Below are 20,888 nucleotides of genomic sequence, written 5' to 3' on the forward strand. Positions count from 1 at the left end.
CTTTGTGTGTCAGTCTTTTTGTCCCAGGTGGTGAAGGATGGTAAGAGAATGACCCTTTCATTAGCAGAAGAGCAGACTAGTGTATACCCCAGTGCCTCATGCCTTAAAAATAGAAGGCATATGTCTGTCTACCAATCCTTAGACAGAGAAATAGAAATTGTCTTGGACGAGTAGAAGAGCTTATTGTGTTTTAGACTGATTCACTGGCTTTGGTGTATTGAGCTATGTTGTCTTTCACCTTTGAAATGCTTGGGGCTGAGGTCATGTGTGGCCTTGGGGACCTCTCGTTTCATTATCACACCGTTTCATTTTCTCTCTTTACAGGTGCCAAGAACCAGGCAGTTGGTGACTTCTCCAAGTCCTATGGGATCGTCTGATAGCAAGGTCCTGCCACTCAATGTTCAGGTGGTCACTCAGCACATGCAATCAGTCAAGCAGCCACCAAAGACTCCCCAGAACGTTCCCGCTAGCCCCGTTGGTGACCGCTCTGCCCGGCATCGCTACCCGCAGATTTTACCCAAGCCAGCAAACACCAGTGCTCTCACCATCCGCTCTCCCACCACGGTGCTATTTACCAGTAGCCCAATCAAGACTGTTGTGCCAGCTCCACATGTGAATTCCTTAAACGTGGTAAAAATGACAGCAATATCTCTTGCCCCGAGCAGCAGTAGTGTGCCCGTCAAACAGACGCCTTCAGTTAGCACTAGTGCAGGAGCAGTGGAAGAAGGGAGGACTGGTCCACAGATCAAAAATGGGTCTGTTGTCTCACTTCAGTCTCCAGGATCCAAGCCTAGCACTGCTGCAGCTACACCTGCAGTCAAGATCAAAACAGAACCAGAAGCATTGCTGGATGAGAACTCTGCACAGGGCCAAGAGAGTTCTGACGTGTCTAAATCCATAAAGGCAACCCCTGACCTGCCTCCTGCACAGCTAATTGATTTTGAGGTTGCAGCCTTGAAGGTTTCAACGGATGATGTCATGGAGCTAAAACCAGGTAAGGGCTGTGATCAGGAAGCTGAAGAAGCAGGGACCAAATATAAGACACAGTCTGATGAAATCACACCAGTTTCTTCAGCAGGCAATAATCAAAGCACTCTTAAGCTCACAGTTGCCAGTCAAAACTTGTCCAGCACCAGCATCAATTCACCTCCTACTGGTGAGTCTATGATTAAAGACAAAACATGCACTAAAAGTCCAAGAAAGCGACAGCCTTCCACGCTTCAGGATTCCCAGTTACCACCTGTAAAGAAGCCACTAGTGGAGCAGTTTGCAGCTGGTAATGCTGTGGAGGGTCAAAAAGCTAACAACGTTAAGAAGGCTGTGAAGGTTGGATCATTAGCTAACAGTGACAATACAGCAACGCTTGCTCAAGTTCCCATCAAGGTACCCGTGACAGTACCTGTACCTCCTACAGCTGCCGCGAACTTAGCAACAGACCTTTCTTTGAGCACCAATTTAAATACCTGTGATCCTGCTTTAGAACAGCAGCTTGCATCAGCATCATCTCCAGATATAAAAGTAAAATTGGAGGGAAACTTGTTTATCATAGAAAATGATTCAAAATCTGATGGCAGCTTTAACCCAAATACGTGGCACCATATCACCAAAACCTCTGACTTTGCATCTGTGAATTGTGACCAGCAGCAAGATATCAGTGTTATGGCTATTGCTGGGCACTCTGGCTCTAGTGACTTACAGGAGTCCGCGTGGGAGCCGGTGCACTGCGAGGGTATACAGCAGGATGTGTACAGCCAGCAGTTACAGAGCCAGATCCAGGACTCCCTGGATCAAATACAAGCACAGTCTTCAAATCAGTTACCTCTGCAGTCTGAGCTGAAAGAGTTTGAGCATACAGTCCCTCAGTCAAATGAAAACTTCTTTTCATTTGATGACGACCTTACCCAGGACAGCATTGTGGAGGAGCTGGTCCTCATGGAGGAGCAAATGTCCATGAATAATTCCCATCCTTATAGTGGTTGTCTAGGAATGGCACTTCAGAGTCAGGCTGCAGCTCAAGGAGCTCCCGTATCATCTCATCCAAGCAGCACGCACTTTTACCATTCGATCCATAACAACAGCACTCCAATTCACACTCCCACCCCCACTCCCACCCCGACTCCCACTCCCACCCCGACTCCAACACCCACCTCCGAAATGATTGCTGGATCTCAGAACATGTCTCGAGAGAGCCCTTGTTCAAGGCTGGCTCAGACGACTCCTGTAGACAGTGCCCTAGGAAGCAGCCGGCACACGCCCATTGGCACACCCCATTCCAACTGCAGCAGCAGTGTCCCTCCAAGTCCTGTGGAATGCCGAAACCCGTTTGCATTTACTCCCATCAGCTCTAGTATGGCTTACCACGATGCCAGCATCATATCAAGTAGCCCTGTGAAGCCAATGCAGCGGCCTATGGCTACCCATCCTGACAAAACCAAGCTCGAGTGGATGAATAATGGCTACAGTGGGGTTGGGAATTCCTCAGTTGCAAACCATGGCATCCTTACAAGCTACCAGGAGCTGGTGGAAGATCGCTTCAGGAAACCCCACGCTTTTGCAGTTCCTGGCCAGTCGTACCAGTCTCAGCCGCGCCACCACGACACTCACTTTGGTCGCGTGACTCCTGTTTCACCTGTGCAGCACCAGGCAGCCCCTGTCAGTAGCACTACCAAGCAGGAGGGCTTTGCTGTTCCTGCTCCTTTGGACAGCAAAGGAACTGGTTCATCTCTCAACAACAGTCTGAGATGCCGGAGTGTGAGCCCTGCTGTCCATCGCCAGCGTAATCTCAGTGGAAGCACTGTTTACCCTGTGTCAAATATACCACGTTCTAATCTGACACCTTTTGGAAGTCCAGTGACGCCCGAAGTTCACAATGTATTTGCTAATATCCATGCAGACACCAGTGCCAATAACATAGCACAGAGAAGCCAGTCAGTCCCGTTGACTGTGATGATGCAGACGGCCTTCCCGTCTCTTCAGAAACAAACAAACACTAAAAAAATAACCAGTGTGTTGTTAAACAAACTTGATTCTGATAGTGATGATGCAGTGAGAGGTTTGGGAATGAACAACATGCCCTCCAATTACACAGCCAGGATGAATCTCACTCAAATTTTGGAGACATCCACCACTTTTCCTAGTGCCAACCCGCAAAGTATGATCAATTCCAGCACTTCAGTTTATGAATTCCAAACACCAAATTACCTCACAAAAAATAGCAGCACCGATCAGATCAGTTTTTCTTCTGGAGATAACCAAGCACAATCAGACATCGGAGAGCAGCAATTAGATTTTAGCAGCACTGTAAAAGACCTTTTAGGGGAGGACAGTCTGCCAACAAACCAGCAGCTGGTGAATCAGGTGGCATCAGATCTCAATAACGTTGCATCTGTCTTTCCCAGCGACATCAGGTTGTCTTCCGAGCTCTCAGGCAGCATTAACGATCTGAACACTTTAGACACAAATCTACTGTTTGATCCAGGTCGTCAGCAGGGACAAGATGATGATGCTACACTGGAGGAATTAAAAAATGACCCCTTGTTTCAACAAATCTGCAATGAATCCATTAACTCAATGACTGCATCAGGTTTTGAGTGGATGGAGAGTAAGGATCATCCTGCTGTTGAAATGTTGGGTTAATCTTGTTTTATAATATGTATGTAGCACACTGTATCTAAAAGACAGACGTATTGTATTTGTCTTAATGGAAGTGCCTCCCGCAGCAGAAACACTTGCTATGTATTGTGGCATTTTTAAAAAAAGTTTGCTGTACCTGTTGCTCATTCTTCAGTAAGGAAAAGGCAGTCTTACCAATTTTAAACAAATCTCTGAAGGTGATGGGCTATCAAAGAGCCAGTATTAAAATTTGAATTTTGGAGTGTTTCCCATTCAACATTTCTTGTTTTAGCAAATAAAGAAGTAGTTAATGGCAGCCAGTGATGACAGCTATGGTTGATGCTTTGGGAGGGTTTTAATTCAAGCTTGTTAGTAGGCTTTCCATACTTTGTAATCGTTTTACTTCTTAGTAGGTGATCTTTACTGACCTTTGTCATCCAGGTTTGAAATGCAGGGTGCCTGCAGGTAGGTAAGGTGGTGGGAGTGGGTACAAGTGGACCAGGTGACATGCAGATGCCTGATCATTGTGTAGCTGTCTGGAGCACTGCTTGATGGTGAACTTCAGGAAATCTCTGTAGCATTGGTGCCATTGGCATCTCCAGTAAAACACAGAGGTGGGAAAAGCTAACAGGAATGATCAAGGAAAAAGATGCACTAAATTTTTTTATTTAAGATAAATAAATCTATGTAGTTATTTTATCCATTAATATTCATTACATACTTGATATTTTAGTTCTCATGTCAATGTTTTTATATTAGGTAAAATTAATGCAAAAAGATTTTGAGCACTGAGATTTAATCTAGGCATAACCCCTGTATTTTAAAGTGAATAGGTACTGTGTATCAGTGCTAGAGAAGGAACATGATATTTTCCCTTTTTTTTTAATAGAGAGCTGCTGGAGCTCATTAAAATACTGTTTCTAGAAGTTCCCTTTTTTTAATGTTTGCTCTTTCTTAACCTAGTGGAGGGCACAGGAAGATGTTATTTTTTCTCTATTTCAGTAGGTTGAGCCTTTCTGTCTTTCTTGCTCACCCTCTCTCTCAAACAAAAGACTATTAAAATATTAGAAAATGTGGTTAATCTAAAAATATTTCATAGAGCCATAATACTGCCAGGCACTTTACAGATACACAGTAAGACATGTGATCATTCTTTTGGTAAAACTTCTTTTAAAAGTACTTACTGTTTTAGAAGCCTGAATTCAGTTTTCAAAAGTGATTTGACAGGGTTCATGAACCTGTTTTTTTTTTTTTAAAGGAAAAAAATGCTGCTCCTCTGGAAAATTAGAATAAGACTCCTGTCTCACTGGTTCACTCAAACCAAAAAGACCTTTTATTTTATCAGCATGGCATAACTGGATCTCTAACGTTCAAAAGAGAGGTATTTACCCAGCTGTGGTCTTGATGCTAGAAAGAGGACTTGCAGAGGCAGATTTCTACAAAAGAAGTGGTGCATTGAGTATGCTACAATACTATCCCTTAAGCATAGTATAAAATGGATTACTTTTCCTGTGACCTGACACAAAGCAGAATATAGAGCAGGAAAAATTTTCTTCTTTTGCATTTCTTTGATGAGTGGTCATAAATTTACAAAGGGGAAGGTTCAGTAAACCCCCCCCTAGATTTCTCTAAGGGGAAAATGCTCAGATTTTTCACGTGATTAGTGTTTTTCTTTAAGTGACTTGGTGGTCTTCTGTTTGTTCAGTTTTTGTAAATGACTCGAGATCCCAGTACTGGTCAGTTTTTTTGGCAGTGCTGATTCAACTTGTGCTGCTGCATTGGCACTGGAGGTGCTGGTATATCATGGCTTCTCTTGCCCTTGCCCCAATTCATCACCAGTTTATCGATTGTTCTGCAAGGACAAACAGGTGTGCCAAGTAATAGCACCTTACAGGGGCCTGATTTCACTGTGCTTGCATCAGAAGTTTTGCCACTTCATCAGGAGTGAACCTGGAGAGTTCTGATCATCCTTGAAGCACAAGGATGTTGGGATAATGTGGTCTGCTTTAAGACCAAGTGACTCTTCCAAGGCGATGGGGAGGAGACTAAGAGCTGCACAGTAACCTTTGCTTGTTGTCCTGCCGGTCTGTCAGTAAGACTTGAACCATTTTTCTTGTAGACTAAAGTTGCAGAAGGCAGGGCTAGAATCCTGTACTTGCCCATGGCCTTTTGAGAGGATGTGGTGAACATCCTCTCACCCTGGTAGGAGGATGGGTCTGAGAGACACTCAGCACCTTTTTGTTTCTGTTTCCTGGCCCTGTGTGAAGTGCCAGCCCTACTGTGAATAGGTGAAACCTGCTTGGAGGAAGGGGAGGGACCCTTCAGCTCAGCTCTCGGGTGACTCTGACTGGGAGCCAGCTGGGGAGGAGCTGCCCGGCTGCTGCTGCAGCCCGTGTCCATGGTGGGCTGGCCTCACCTCGGCTCACAGACACTGACACTGAGGAGTGCTTGGGGGAAGGAAGGTTTAGCCTAACTGCTCGTTTTTTTTAAGAAGATTTCTCACAAAAGCAAAAGTAGATTTAAAGTTGATGCATTCTAAATTATGCAGCCATCACCAAAGGTTTTTAAAAGTGCGTTTAAAATTCTCTTTAAATGCAAGCATTACATTGGGCCTAACATGTGACTTAATTAGCAGAAATATTCTATAATCAGTGGGTTTAAAGCAAATATATGATTAATTTTAAAAGTATTAAATTTGCTAAGAATTGTTTCAAGTAAAATCCAAGGCACAGGCACAGCTTTGTACATTGGTATGTATCATTTTAGAGATGTTTGTGTGTTGGTGTTATAATTAATGTTAGGTCCCTGTACTTAGTGCTAGTTAGTTCTTTATGATACATTGAGACAGAGCACTACTGCACACCAAAGTATGCAATACCCAAAGGAAAATTCTGTGATCCTAACAAATGGAAGCCTGTCTTTGTCAGATACTCCAAAACTTTGAATTTGAGACAGTTCTGACCCCTTGTTTACATTATTGGCTTCCTTCTAACATAAGAAATAAATTATTTTGATAGCAGTTTTTGCTAAAGTATACAAACTAGTGAATTTGTACCCTGTGTACAGTATTGCAGCAAACACTTTAAATTTGATTGCTTGGTTAGTCCAGCAAACTTTCTGGGTTCATATATTGCACTAAAATTCTGTTGAACCTGTGGCAGGCACATTCCTTAGGATAAATGCAACAAATACGGCCCACAGATTTAAAAAAAGGCAAAATGAAAAAAAAAAATCTTTTTAATGTGTTTCATTATTAAAAGGCAAAATGTCATTAAAAGTGACAGGTGAAATTGTCTTATGTAGCAATGTGCATTGATCTCAATGAGATATTTCTATTTTTGATTCTCTTACATGAGAATATTGCAGCAGGAAAAATTAAGTTTAGTTTGCTTCACCATGTTAATACATGATCACAAAACGTGCATGAGTGTTAATGACTTAATCTTGTACAGTACTAGATATATTCCTGTAACCACTTTTATTTTTTTTATTCTTTTGCTGTATTGAAGCTGGTTCAGTGTTAACCAGGTGAGCATAGTTATTCACAAGTTATTTACTTTTTTATGTTAACTAATTCAGCTTAGTTATTGTTGAATATGTTCCTTTCTTGGATTATTTTTTATTGTTCTGGTGTTGAAAAACATTTTTGCATCATTTTATCATGATAAGAATTCATGAAGTAAATAATTTGCAAATAATTGCAATAAGCACTGACTTCCGAACTGAAAAGAAGGAAAGCGTTTCTTGTGCAGTGCATCTGAGGATCATATAATAGTCTTGTACTATACTGTGCTTTATTTACTGCACCATAAGGAAAAAAAAATCCCTGTTCCACATTTTCATTTAGTGCAGGAAATCCAGTTTCTCCCCTCTTCCCCGGTGTTTTGTTGTCTGTTGTACTGCTGAAACTACAGTAGTTGAATATTGCAGTAGCATTTCAGTTATTTTTTTTATTGAAAGTGCTCAAAAATTGTTTTTTAAATGTTTTCAAAAACAATAAAAACATTTTGTATTAAAATTATCTCTGGAGTTTTTTCTTTATATGGAAAATGTGCTTTAGGGGTGGCCTAAAATACCGAACTTTGTGTGATGACAGCTGCCCATTTGAAGCTTGCTGCACTTGCTGAGCCCAGTAAAGCTGAGTGTGCAGGTGAATCTTCCTCGCTGGGGTGCCTTGGTCAGACTTAGCCCAAGTGCTGGTTTCATGCCTGGGTGCCAGCTCTTGCCCTTATGACATACAACATCCCATTGCTGGTGTTGCCATCCACTGTATTGATGCTTGCCTGGTTTTGCTTTCCCATATCTGTAAGGCACTCTTGAACAAGACAGTGTTAGTGTGGCTTCAGTTGCTGACATAAAGGGGAAATGTGTGCTTTCATCTATGGAGTCCTGTGTTTGGATGGTAAAATTGTATGTAAACCCATCAGTGTGCCTTGTGCAGTCTGTGTGAACAGGATGGAAAGGCTTTGCCACAGAGCAGGAACTGGCTACAGAAAAATGAGAGAGGATAAATATTCAGGTTTTCATGCCAAAGAGTTCAGACTTAGACTACATCCCAGACTATAGAGGTGCTGAGATGAGCTGGCAGGTGACAAGATTTGATGTTTGCACAAAATCCTTTAGGCTCTTCAGCAAAGAAGAATTATCACAGAGACATAAGACAACATAATGAAAGAGAATCAGAAATATATGAATTTAACATATCATGGGAGGAAATACTATTAATATATCTCACTGAATTCTGAACATGCTTTACAAAGCATTCTCAGCGAACAATTGACAGACACCCTTTATGTTTCACAGTCATAAAAAATGAAATAAAAAACTCCCAAGGTATAAGATGGAATATAATGTAGGAGATAACAGAAGCTGATTCACCTGAAGTAATAATGGGTTTTAATTGGAACCTCTCAGCTGTAAATTTGAAAGAATTTGTCTTAATGGTTAGTAAAAAGGATCAAAAGAACAAACAAATCTGTGAATGGAAATGTCCTAACAGGAAATATTTAAGAAGGTAGAAATCTTGGAACTGAAGTCATGAGCTTTGTAGGTTTCAAATTATTAAATGCTTATGTGCTTAATAAAGACATCCAGAGTAAGTCCTTAATAATTGCTTTGAATACTTCTACATCTCCAGAAATACAAATCAGTCTGTGTGAATGCAGCTGGTATTCCAGTAAACAGAATTCCACCCCTGGGGTTAGGGATTGCTGTGTCAAATGAGGCAGTGGTTCATGTGGTGGTTCATACAGTGTCTCTGGCAACTTTTCCCTAGAGCAGACCTGCATTATTATGTGGTCACAGAATAAATGGCCTCTTTGCAAACTGTTCTAGACTCAAGAGACAGAAGCTCCATCTGAAGCCAGTCAGAGTTAAGCAATGCTTGGATCTTGCTGCTCTCCTCCCTCTCATAAAAATGGTACAAGATAAGCTTGGATAAGGAGACAAAATTGAAGAAAAATATATAGTGAGGCTTACAAATTGGAGAAGCACTGGGAAGGTATTCCAAACTTAAGAAAGGAGCAGGGACCTGACTGTATGCTTAAGATGTTTCTGAGCTGGGATCCACAAAATAGTTAACAATTAACCTGAATGTGCCCAGGCCTGGGCTGTGCTGTCCTTGTGCTGTGCTGTGTTTGTCCTCTGGCTGCAGGGAAACCTTGGCCAGGTAGCCATAACAGAGGAGCCTGCAGGCAGCTCCCACTCAGTGCTGGCAATGATGCCACTTGTGTGTCCTTGCCTTTTATCTGAAAGTGCAGCTGGAAGTTCTCATGTGAACATCCTTTCTGCTTGACCTTTGAAGTAGTGAGCAGAGTTGTTTTCTGGTTGGAAAATCCTGTAAAAACTCAAATAAGCTGGCCTTCCACAGGCAAGATGTGTGTGTGGATTGGAGGCCCATTCTGTGCTGCACAGTTGGGGGATCTGAAGGGAAACTGTCTGAACTGTCCTCTCTTTGTAGTGCTCACTCCAGCAAATGGCATTTTAAGCATTACTTCACAGGATCTGAGTGCCCTTGTCATTGCTTTTTTAACAAACCAACAGCTTCTAGTGCGTAGTTAACATTACCTGATGAAATTGCAAATCTTTCCCTTTTTTTACTTTTCCTACCTAACTTGTTAAAAAAAGAGAAAGGGGTGAAATACAAATTCAGGAAAACCAGATTAATAAGCCAGAAGTGAACTGAGGACATGGGAAAATTGTTTAGAAAGCATTCTGTGCTAAAAAGACAGCTGTTTCTTGCAGATCACAGTGTTTAAATACCCAAAATAAAGGACTATCTTGACTATAATACAGAATACATAACTGAGTTATTACAGTTCGTGATAGGTCATAACATTTCTGCCATGTGCTCTAGATACAGAGGAAATATCCTACTAGTGATGTAAATACTTGAAATGTGTTGGAACATTTGCATATCTATTCTCCAATGGCTTTGTCGTGCCTCCTCCTGAGTCTGTTCTTCCTGGGCCTGCCTACCCATTTTCTATATCTGGTAATACCTCAGTTCTGAAATCATTAAAGGCTCCATTTTTGTCCCTGTGGCTCATCTTTTCTCTGCTGTCAGCTTCCTTTTAAATAAACTGCTTTTATGTGGATTGTGATAAGTTATGTATCATTGGAACTTTGCCTATCCACACTACCTAATTAGATGATGCCTATTAGAATAAAATTTTCTGTGGATGTCAAGCTGCTGGTTCAGATAATGTTAGCAGTATGCTACTGATGAAAAGCATACGCTGCTGGTTGTAGGGGGGTTTTGAGTCAAATGTTAAAATTGTACTTGAAAAATTGGCCCAAGGACTGAAATGAGTCTCAGCAGCTTGTGAGCTTCATTTTAACCTACCTATTCATACAAGGGGCCACTTTTTGATGAAACTATTTTTAAATTATATATATATTATACCAAATAAGCTAAATGTGCTTTTAAAGCCTTCATATGTGGTGAAGGTAGGAAGAAGCTGAAAATACATTTTTATTTCTTCAGGGGTTGATAGCCTTGTGTTCACTTATTAACTTGTTGGTAGTGGATTTTTGTGATGACTAAACAGAACAGGGCATTTACCTGACTGCTGCTGGAGCTGAGTCCATCTGTAGCTTCAGGTTTTTGAAGCACTGTGGAGGAGGTAGCTAGTGGGAATCAAGGGAAGCTGTCCCTGCAGCCCTCCTCAGGTAGCCAACCTACCTATGGCTTCCAATCAGTACTTCTCAACATACTTACTTTAGAGAGCTATTGGGCTGTCTTTTTGCAAATACTCTTCTTTTGTTTCTATTATGGATGGGAAAACACAGCACTGTAACTTATCCTACATTATAAATTAACTGATAAGGACTTGGTCATCTCCTTTCCCTATCAAGAATACCCTTGGGTGTTCTATTTGCCTGCTCTGTATCAGTACTTCAAAAGGACACTTGTTCCAAGGGCTATGATAATCATTTCCCAGAGGGATCATGCCCAAATCCTCCTTGCTCTGAGACAAGAAGAGGCATTTTGAAATGTGTTGTTTAAAAAGCTGTGTATAAGCAGTGATTAATTCTGACTGGAAAAAAAATTATCCTTGATTCTATTTCAAATTGCTTTGAAAAATTAAAACCATTTTTCCTGCTACATATGTATAGATGAGAATGATGATGAAGTGCCTGTGTCTAAGAGGCCCTGCTCAAAGGTTCTTGCACCAAAAGCATAACTAAAATCTGCTCTGACAAGGATTAATTGTGGACAGCAAAACTAACCCAGGGGCCTAAAATGGCTGTCTCCGAAAAAGCAAAATAGCATATCTCAGTGCTTACTAATAAGGAAATCCTGGAGACCTGTTATGCTGCACATAACTTTACTTCAGTGCTTTAGGAATTATCTGAGGTTAGCTTTTTATCAAAAACAGTAGCTGTATAATAATAGAAGGATATTTGCATTTCCCTTTGCTTTTGGCAGAGGTAATACTCTAATCATTAATAAATATCATTACAGCATGCACAAAGCCCTACATTCTTGTCAATCAACCTGGTTTTTAGAAGTACCTTCTTGTGGGATTACTTTCTATGCCAGCCAGACCTGAAGATATGTGGACATTTCTTGGATGGTGTGCTATTAAGTGTAGTTTGGTATTATCAGTAATTAATTCCCAGAGACAAAACTTTCAAGATCATTGGAAGTCAATCAGTGGACCAAGGATAACACATTGAAAATCTGTGTACTCAAAAGTATTTGAACATTAAAAACACCTCAGAAGTAATTCAAACTAACTAATAACAGCAATTATTTACTATCCCCATTTTCCTAATGAAATGAGAGAGAAACACTATAAGGAGTATCTTGTGTGAAACTGAGATGTGGGAAGATGGGAGTGCATTAGTGATGCTCAGTCACACATCATATCAGAACACTTCAGCTTCTCCTGGTCTTAGCAATGTTTTAGGCATTGGCAAAGAGGATATAGCACATACTACTTCATACACATATGGAGAAGGATACTCTCAAGGTATTTAAAGAAGAAAAGCCCAAATATGTAATCCCTGGAAAGTTCTTACTTTTCTAACATTGTGATGAGTTGAGCTGTTAGCAAAAATATCCATAAGTAGTGTGTTAAACATGGGATCACTGGTGGATAATTAATCTGGGAGCAGTTGACTGGAGCTCATCACTTCAAGGTTTCTGTTCTGGCAGGTCTCCTCCCCCTCAAGCTGAAAATAGAGAGAAAAAGATGACATCTGAGTGGTGGTGATTCAGATAAGTGTTTACCATTTCATTCAAATGCATATGCACAAAATGAGTATGATATTCCACCTCCACTATAGTTGCTCTTCCTACTATGCAGGTTTGCTCATCAAGACAGAGATATTTCCAAAAGAAATTGCTTGTAAACTGTTATACAAGTCACAAAAATTAGGAAAAACATTTTCTATATCTTTCTCTTCTACCCTGTGAGAGCTGGAGAGCTCAGCATCTTTCCTGGGAGGAGGGAAGAAGGGAGCTGGCCCAGAGCAGGTGTTGGTGCCTGGGGAACACAGGCCCACGCTTGGAGAGCAGTGTTAAATTTTGTCTGCTGGTTGCCTTGGAAAGGAGCTACTTGAGCAGAGAATTTCTGGTTGACATCTGGTGTGTCCGTGGGTGATGGTCACACCTCGCTGTCATCCTGCAGGAGCAAGTAGAGCTCTAGGGCTTGAGGCTGCTGGAGGCAGTGCCTTGGCTTCAGGCAACGCAGAAAGCACATGTATGCAAACAAGGATATGTTTGCTTTGAAGGGAAAGAGGAAAAGCTGAGGAAAACAGAACCTGTGACTTCGGAGAACTGAGAGTGAAAAGGAGCAGGAAGGGGCTGATGAAAACCTGCAAATGAGCCAAAATCAGCCCAGTTACAATGCAATGCAGAAACAGCTGCCAGCCTGGAGTGACTACCAGACTGAAGTCCATGCTTACAAAATACAAGCCTTCATGTTTGGATCAGTTTTGCATCTCGTTGTCATGGTGTTTGAAATCAGTATTAATTGCCAGGATCTAGCCTGCATTTAACAGTAAAGCCAACAAGAGTGTTAAGTCTTGTGCTCTTAACTACATCTCTGCTTTAGTCTCTTTTCTGAGACATTGCCTTAATAGTAAAGAAATTGAGATTATTAGGATGCCAATAGGTGTTTACTTCTCTTAGTCATAGCAATGACTCATGAGCAATATAATTTTTCTATTAATTCCCTGTTGTACACAGTTTTCCATTTACCTGTCACTGTCACGTTGTGAGTGGTTCATAACATTTTCTATTGTATGACTCAGTAGAACAAAAGACAATAGGACAAAAATCTGTTTCTGCCATTTGCATCTGGTTTTTTGTTTTGATTTGGTTTTTTGTTGTTGTTGGATTTTTTGTTTGCTTTTTGGGGGGGTGGTTTGTTGTTTTTTCTTTTTGTTTGTTTGTTTGTTGGGTTTTTTATTGTTTTGTTTTGTTTAGTTGCAGTTAAAATTACTTCTATTCCTTTAGTTTAAAGGAAGACCAGCAAAGATGATGTATCCAGTTTGATTTAAAATCCTCTGTAGCAAAAGTGTATCCTACACTTAATAAGTTAAAACATACTTTGGTGTTACTTGATGTCCTAGCTTTTATCACTTAACCATCACTATAGGTAACATATATTCTTAAATGAAAGGCTATTGTGATAATCCTTTGGAATTCTGCAACAAATGTCCTTTATCCACATAATTTCCTCCTTTAAAAGCAAACACTGCTTTGTTGGGTTTTTTCAAAGTAATTCAGTATTATGGTGTACAGATTCTCTTTGGCCTAGGAAAAGCATTTATGATAAAGACACAAACCATATTATCATAAATGTATATAAAATTCAAACCACAAATTGGATCTATCAGGATGAATGCCTTCAGCTTAGAGATGGAATTTTTTTAAAACTTTGTAAATTTTTGATCTTTCATGGGACTGAAAGTTAATTTAGATTGCAAGAGAAGTCAAATTTGTTACCAGATAAGAACTCACTATTGGGATGGACTAATGAAATAAAATATTAACATATTTTTAATGGTATGGATATATAAAATGTTCCATTGCACTTATATGATCCAACTTCAGGTTATTCTCTGCAACTGAAAATCAATTGTTGGCTTTCAGAAGAGCTCCCTTCCACTAATATTTTGTAACAGCATAACACCATAAAATATTAAATGCTGGAGATATATATCTAACATAAGAACTGAATGTTTGTTAAAAAACATATACTGGTTTATGTTTCCCCATTTTTAAGAAAAATAATAATTTGGGTGAAGTGATAGATATCTTGCTGGAATATTGGAGATAACTACTGATCCCACTGAAAATGCACTCAGACCTTACCTTAATGTATGGATGCCTCCGGGTATCAAACCCAGAAACACAAGTTCTGTGCTGCAGACCTGTTCACAGCAGGTCATCTGCTTATGGATTTGGGCATTGAATAACTAACTCCTGTTCTCAGTCAGTGGCCTTTCCACACAAAAAATGAGTCAATGCTGTGCTACTCTGCTACTTAAAAAACATAATATAACAAAATGAGTATGTTACTGTCCTGTTGTAAATTTCTAAAGGGCATAATTTTAAATTCCAAAGTTATTGAAATGACACATTACTTAAAATTTAATGTTTGAGTTTTGATGTCCTACAGAAAAGCCCAATAAGGAATGCGCTAATAAAATAAAATATTCACAATAAAACCTTTATTAAACAGGACTTTGGGATGCTTCTTCTTATGGTCTTTACTGTACAGAAAAGCTGAGACTGAGACTGCAGAAAGGCAGGCAGAGCTCTGGCTAGTGACAGTAATGTGTAGTAAGATATTTATAGGGAAAAATAAAAGAGTATCTTTTCATAGACTACAAAAATGAAGAAAAAACCCAAAAAACCAAAAAACCTCAGCTGTGAGCTTTTGGGGTTCTGATGCTTTTTCTTTGACTTGGTTTGTACACTCTAGAGTATGAGACAGCACTGTAAAAGCCAGTGTTCATGTTTGACAGCCACAAACCCACATGCTTTTTCTAGCAAGCTGTAACAACAATTTACTAATCATCGTTATACTCAATCCCAGAAAAAACTGGGCCTGGAAGTCATGCCTGTTGCAACTTAAGCAGATTTTCCTTCCTTGGCTGTTACCTAGAAACTTCAATTTGGATACACCTCTAAACTTGTGCTGGGAGACTGATGTAGGCAAAGCTGAGCCAAAGGAATTGGAAACTTTGGGTGTCCAGAGGGTCTATTCAGAAACAGAAGAGGGCTGTTTATTTTGAAATACCCGAAAACTTTTCCAGATCTTATTTTCCAAACTGTCTTTGTTGGTCTTAGACATTGTTTCCCCAGGTAAATCTACCAATTCATATGAAGCCACTTGCCCAAATGACACTTCATCTGTTTGTGAGACACTCAGCTGAATTTTCATAGTTTATACCCTACACTGATTTTGGAACATGCACAAACTGATGTTGATACTGGGACTGCATTTCCTTGGAGCATCTGGTTAGCCTCTGGAGGGAGAACATGAGTGTGTGTGTGTGTGTGCTGATGGGCACAGGTTTGCCCGAGTCCTTGTGAGGAGGTGTTACCTGTGTGTTCTGTGTCAGCTTGGGGCACAGTCCAAAGAGCTGAGCCTGGATCTGTGTTTGTTTTGGAAAGGGAAGAATTTCTCATCAGATGATGATGGCAGAAATAGGTCACCCAGGGCGAGGCTGGATCAGCTGAAAGGTGACAAAAGACCCCGGTTCCTTGTCAGTACAGGTGCTGCTACATTTGTTTGTTGTGAGTGACCAGTGATTTTCAACAGGTTCATCCTAAAAGGGAGGTATGTTCTCTGCACTCCCAGACTGTGCAGTGACTGGAGGAGTTTGGCCTAGGCTTGTAGAAAGGCTTACGGTTACAAAGCTCAGACTAAACCACTCTGTTTACAGCTTTCTTAGCACAGCTCTTGCTGTTGTCCTCTGCCTGCTGGAAAGGTGGATGGTCAGGGAGGCATTCCTGAGGGATTGATTCACAGCCTTGCATGGAGCATAGGGGGCAAGCAGATTATTTTCTCGAGAAAAGTCTTGACAACATCGTTGTTTTGATTTCAGACATGGCTTTCACAGTTTATTTTTTTCTGTCCTCTGGCATTCTCCTCGTTTGGATGTGATGTCAGGTCATCTCCTCGCACAGCTGGGACTTCCTTCCTCCTCAGAGCACCCTGGAAGGCAGCACTGCCACATCCTGGCGGGGAAAGTCCTTTTTTCCTCTCAGTGTTCCCTAAATTTTTGAAATTTCAGGTTCCCTGAGTACGAGGGGTTAGGCAAGCGCTCCATAGCTTAGGCCTGACTCTCAGAGGTGCAAAAATAATCTCAAGCTGCAGCAGGAGAGGTTTAGGTTAGACATTTGGAAGAATTTCTTCATAAAAAGGGTGATTAGATACTGCGCAGGGAGGTTGGTAGAGTCACCGTCCCTGCAGGTGTTAAGACAAGACTGGTCACTTGGTGCCATGGTCCAGCTGACACGATGGCGTTCGGTCGCAGGTTGTACGCGATGATCTTAGGGGTCTTTCTCGACATAATGGATTCTGTGATTCTGTTACAAGACAGCGTAAACCACTAGGAAAAATTTTGGAAAGGCGGCGTTATCCCGCGGCGGCCCTGGGTAGGGCTGCCGAGCAGGGCAGGGCGGAGCACGGCGCGGCTCCCGCGGCGCCCTGAGGGGCGGCGGGGCTGAGGGCGGCGGCCGCGCGCCCCCTCAGGCTGCCCGCGCGGCGCGTGTCTCCAGGCGGGGCGCGGAGCGGGAGCCAATCCAGAGGCGCCGCCGGCACCGGGGTGGGCGGGGCCGAAGCTCCGCGCGCCAATCAGACAGCGGGGAGAGGAGAGGGGCGGAGCTCGGGGCGGGCCCGGGGCGTGGCCCGGGGCGGGGCGTAGGCAACACGGCGGCGGGGGGCGCGCGCCGTGCGGCCATGGCGGCGTCTCCTGCGGAGGTGCTCGGGCTGCCGGGCGAGGAGGTGAGCGAGGCCCCGGGCCGCCCCCCGCGCCCCCCGCTGCCCTTTCCGCGGAGCCGGGCGGCGGCTTCCCCGCGGGGCTGAACCCCCTGCGGGGGGCGGGTATTCCCCGCGGACCTGCTGCGGCGTGGAGCGGGGCGGGGGAGCGGGGTGAGGCGGTGAGGGGGGCTCCGGCGGGATCGGCGCCCCGGTGCCGGCTGCCCCGCGCCCCGGCCCGCCGTGAGGTGGCGGCTGCCGTGGCGTCTAGCGCCGGCATTCCTGTCTTCTCCCACTGGAAGCTGTGGAGCCTCCTCTATGGACGGAGGGATCCGCGTGCGCTCGCAACTTCCTCGTGCCGGAGAGGAGCGGGATTTCTTCTCCCCCCGCGCTCTTCCCGGTACCGAAGAATCGCGTCTTTGTTCCGGGCTTTGTCGCGGGCAGTGCGACAGGAGCGGTGCGCGGATTAGAGCGGGACAAAAGGTAGAGCGGTGCCCGAGCGATGGGGCTCACCCCGGCGTTGCCATCAGCGGCAGTGTGAAAACCTGTCTGCGTGTCAGTGTTCTCTGCAGTCAGCCCCTGGGTGACCGAAAGTGACTCCTGCGGTGGCCTCTGGCCTCGGGCCGTAGTTCCTGAGCACGTGGATCTTTTGGAGGGTGGCTGGGGCTGGTGTACCTGCTGCTGGGTGTAAGCGGCAGCCAGCTGGGGGTGGATGCTGCGTTTAACCGAGGCTTGTGCGTGGGGTGGAACATTGTGGAACAGTTAACTTTATCGAGAAGAAGGAAAGTCAGGTTTTGTTTTGTTTTGTTTTTTTTTAATTGCAGATACAGGAAGGCTGAAAGCAGTATCTCTGAAAGCTGTTTGGTGACCTGTGTGAAATGTCAGTAATGTTGTCTTTGAGCCAACAGGATATTTTACCAAGATTGTCTTTGATCAGCTCTTTTTTGTGTTCAGGCAGTGATGAGCTCTGTGTCAGTGCGTACTTGTTGCATCCATAATAGGAATTCAGTTTGTTTAAGCTCTAAAACACTGTTCCTTTTCTTGTTAGCATAACTCTCTCTCTCAAGTTGTGCTTTATTTATGGAGAAGTAACTAAAAAGCTATTGAATGACTTTTTTTCTTCATATTTGAATTACATAGGATTTCTAATACAAAATTAGCACTCCATACTGCAAGGGTTGCATAACACTTCCTATTGCAAGATCCTGTTTTCATTTGCTAGTAACTTTCTGAGGCTATGTAGCTGTACTAAAAGATTCCATGCCTTAGGCTCTCTATTTTAACATTGTTAAGCTTTGTTCAGTTTAGCTGCTTTGTAGCCTCCATTGCTATGGTGAAAATATTTTGAAATCTGCCTAAAAATTAACAATTCTGATCTTTCCTCAATCTTTTTGAGCATAAATATATTCCTTTGGAACTGGGGAAAAGGGGAAAAAGCATGTAGAAAATCCACTAGATCTAACTTTTTCTGTAATTCAAAAGCTTAGCTGAACTTTTTCAAGTGACATGTGAAAAGTCAGACTTTAATATTCAGTGAGTACATACTGATTTGTGTGCAAAAAACTTGCTCAGTTATCTCCATAGTTTGCATGTGAGATTCTACATGCACAAATGACAAAACAAATGATCTTAGGGTTACAAGAAAACTGCTCTGCTTGCTGCTCTTGCCTAGGATACAAGAATGGAAAGTAGAGTTCTCCCTCCTTGGATGGTCTTTTTCTGTCTTCACAGAGTTTAAATCTGGAAGGTTGTGTACACAGAAGCACAAGAAAAACATGGTCAGAAACCCAATTCATATTGAAAGTATCATCAAGGACTTTTCTGTTGTCCCCCCACATTGTTTTGCAGTCTTGTCATAGTTTGTCTGCACACTGCTGCTTTCCCAGGGCTGCTCTGGGGCCTGTTCTGCAAGATGGATTTGCTTTGGGTGTAAATCAGAATTGTCTAATGAAAGAAAGCAATGTTATCTGCAAAACCTCTTGTTGGAGCTTTTGGATATGATCCTATGGTAAATATAATAATTATAAATAAATTGCTATTCAGGAAGGCAGGTGAGGAGAAGTTGGTGTAGTTATTGAGGCAGTTGAATGTATTAGTGTGGATTACATCACAACTCAAGTTTGGCATTTATGACAGATTTCTTTGTTATTGGTGTATTAATCACTTGGACTCAATAAAGGATTGCTAATATGATGTTGCTGACACAAAAAGGAGCTGGGATTAAAAAGAATGTGTAATTGAGGTTATTGTGTATACAGTGGGTTTGTGTATATGCTGTGTGTAGGTATCTGAGTTGCAGTGCCTGAATCTGTCAGGTGCAGTTGTCCTTAATTTCTCTGGCTCAGTTTTTCTTCTGTAAAACTATCCTGTCACGCACAGGACTTATGGCTTAGTTGAATATTGAAATAATGAGCACTGGTAAGGCCAGTGTGGAAAAAACAATAGTTCTGTATTCAGAGCAAGGTCTTGGCAGTAGAAAAGTAGATCTCAAACGGTATGGAAATAAGAACAACATGTTGCTTTTTATCATCCTGATAACTTTTTTTAAAGGGGAAAGGAATGTGATAAAATGTACTTCCTTCTTCGCAGCAGGTCGGGCTGCTCTCCCAGCGCTCTTTGCTGCGGGTTCCTCGGAGCCACCGGCGGGGAGCGGGAGCGTTCCCTGCGAGCCCTGCCCGCTGCTGCCCCGCTGGGCTCCATCCTCCCTGCGCACCCGCAGGAGCACACGGACACTGCTGCTCTTGGTCACAGCAGGGTTTTGGGAGAGCGGCTTTCTCATACAAAACTTTCAAGTTGTTAAGATTTGGATTTCTGGAGATGAATCACTTTGATCAAGCATTTCCTAATCAAGCATTGTCGCTTCCATTTACTTTATTTTTTGTGACAATTGACTGCAGTACTAAATACAGTATTTTCTAACAGTCATTGTGGAATGCTCTTTCAAAGACTGAAGGAAGAATTGTTGATATCTTAGCTAATGCACTGTTATTTCTTTGGTTACAGAAGGAATTAATTTTTTTCAGTGGTTTGCTATGTTAAAAATATAATTTTTAGACAGTTGTCCAGTATTATTTCTGTTTTCTATTATAATACCTACTTGCACTGTAGGGCTTTGGAATGGCATTCAGTAAACCACTGAGTGTCTATGTACATGTCTTTCCTAGATTAATGTACGGATGTCTGTGTGTCAGAGTTCCTACACTCCCAGCCTGAATTAAAGACTTCTTATTTTGTTTAGCTCTTTTTGTGTTGCCCAGATAACATTCTAAATCAGATAGGGTTTTAGATCTTTTGTATCTATTATGTGGGGTTGCTTTCAGGGATGAAACTAGAAATGGGAACTCCTCACAGGCAAAAATACACTTCCTACAAGCAAGCATTTGCCATTTCAGCTTGCTCATTCCCTTGAGAACTGTCCTATGTAGAACAAGCATTCTTTTTTAGTGCAGGTTGCCTAAGATTTCTCAAAGGCATATGGTATTTCATTCTGGAAAGCTTTAGATATATTATTATGTTCCTTTAGGCTCTGCTGCTGGAGTAGGTTGTTTATGGTTATTTAGGTTGTAGCTGGTGAACTGAATGTCTAGATACATGGTTTGTCTTCTCAGCTTCTGCACACCTTGCCCCACAACTCTTCCCGTAGTGCTCTCTTTTGAAGGTGATGCTGATGAGTAGAAACATTTCAGACATGACTTCAGAGACTGGCATGGACTAATCTTTTGGATTGCCTCTGACAAAGCCAGTAGTGTTGTTTGGCTCCTTTGTGCCTGAGCTGGAGCAGCCCAGTGCTTCAGTTCCTGTTCAAAGCCTGTGGTCTCCCCAGTGCCTCTG

The 20,888-nt window shown here is 42.3% G+C and overlaps 2 protein-coding genes and 1 long non-coding RNA gene across 4 annotated transcripts in view; 2 read left to right on the top strand and 1 right to left on the bottom strand.

Annotated features, from left to right (window-relative positions):
• The window catches only part of RFX7 (regulatory factor X7), a 49,387-nt gene extending 41,754 nt beyond the window's left edge, over positions 1-7,633 (top strand). The window contains exon 9 of the mRNA XM_064389264.1: positions 325-7,633. Within this exon, the coding sequence (XP_064245334.1) occupies positions 325-3,636 (3,312 nt within the window). The 3' untranslated portion in view covers positions 3,637-7,633. The remainder of the gene's footprint in view (positions 1-324) is intronic.
• Positions 4,029-16,756, bottom strand: LOC135280875 (uncharacterized). Of its 2 annotated transcripts, none has more exons than XR_010347681.1 (3): positions 15,679-16,756; positions 12,083-12,291; positions 4,029-4,236 (listed from the first exon to the last, which is right to left on the bottom strand). It is a non-coding gene; the product is annotated as an uncharacterized LOC135280875 (long non-coding RNA). The 2 variants fall into 2 exon arrangements; XR_010347682.1 differs by having other exon boundaries at positions 12,139-12,291; positions 15,679-16,755.
• A 243-nt stretch (positions 16,757-16,999) lies between these two features.
• NEDD4 (NEDD4 E3 ubiquitin protein ligase) overlaps positions 17,000-20,888 on the top strand; it is a 50,763-nt gene continuing 46,874 nt past the window's right edge. The window contains exon 1 of the mRNA XM_064388491.1: positions 17,000-17,084. Coding sequence (XP_064244561.1) covers positions 17,040-17,084 — 45 coding nt within the window. The 5' untranslated portion in view covers positions 17,000-17,039. The remainder of the gene's footprint in view (positions 17,085-20,888) is intronic.

The sequence above is a fragment of the Passer domesticus genome, chromosome 14, assembly GCF_036417665.1.
Source record: "Passer domesticus isolate bPasDom1 chromosome 14, bPasDom1.hap1, whole genome shotgun sequence".
Classification (NCBI taxonomy): domain Eukaryota; kingdom Metazoa; phylum Chordata; class Aves; order Passeriformes; family Passeridae; genus Passer; species Passer domesticus.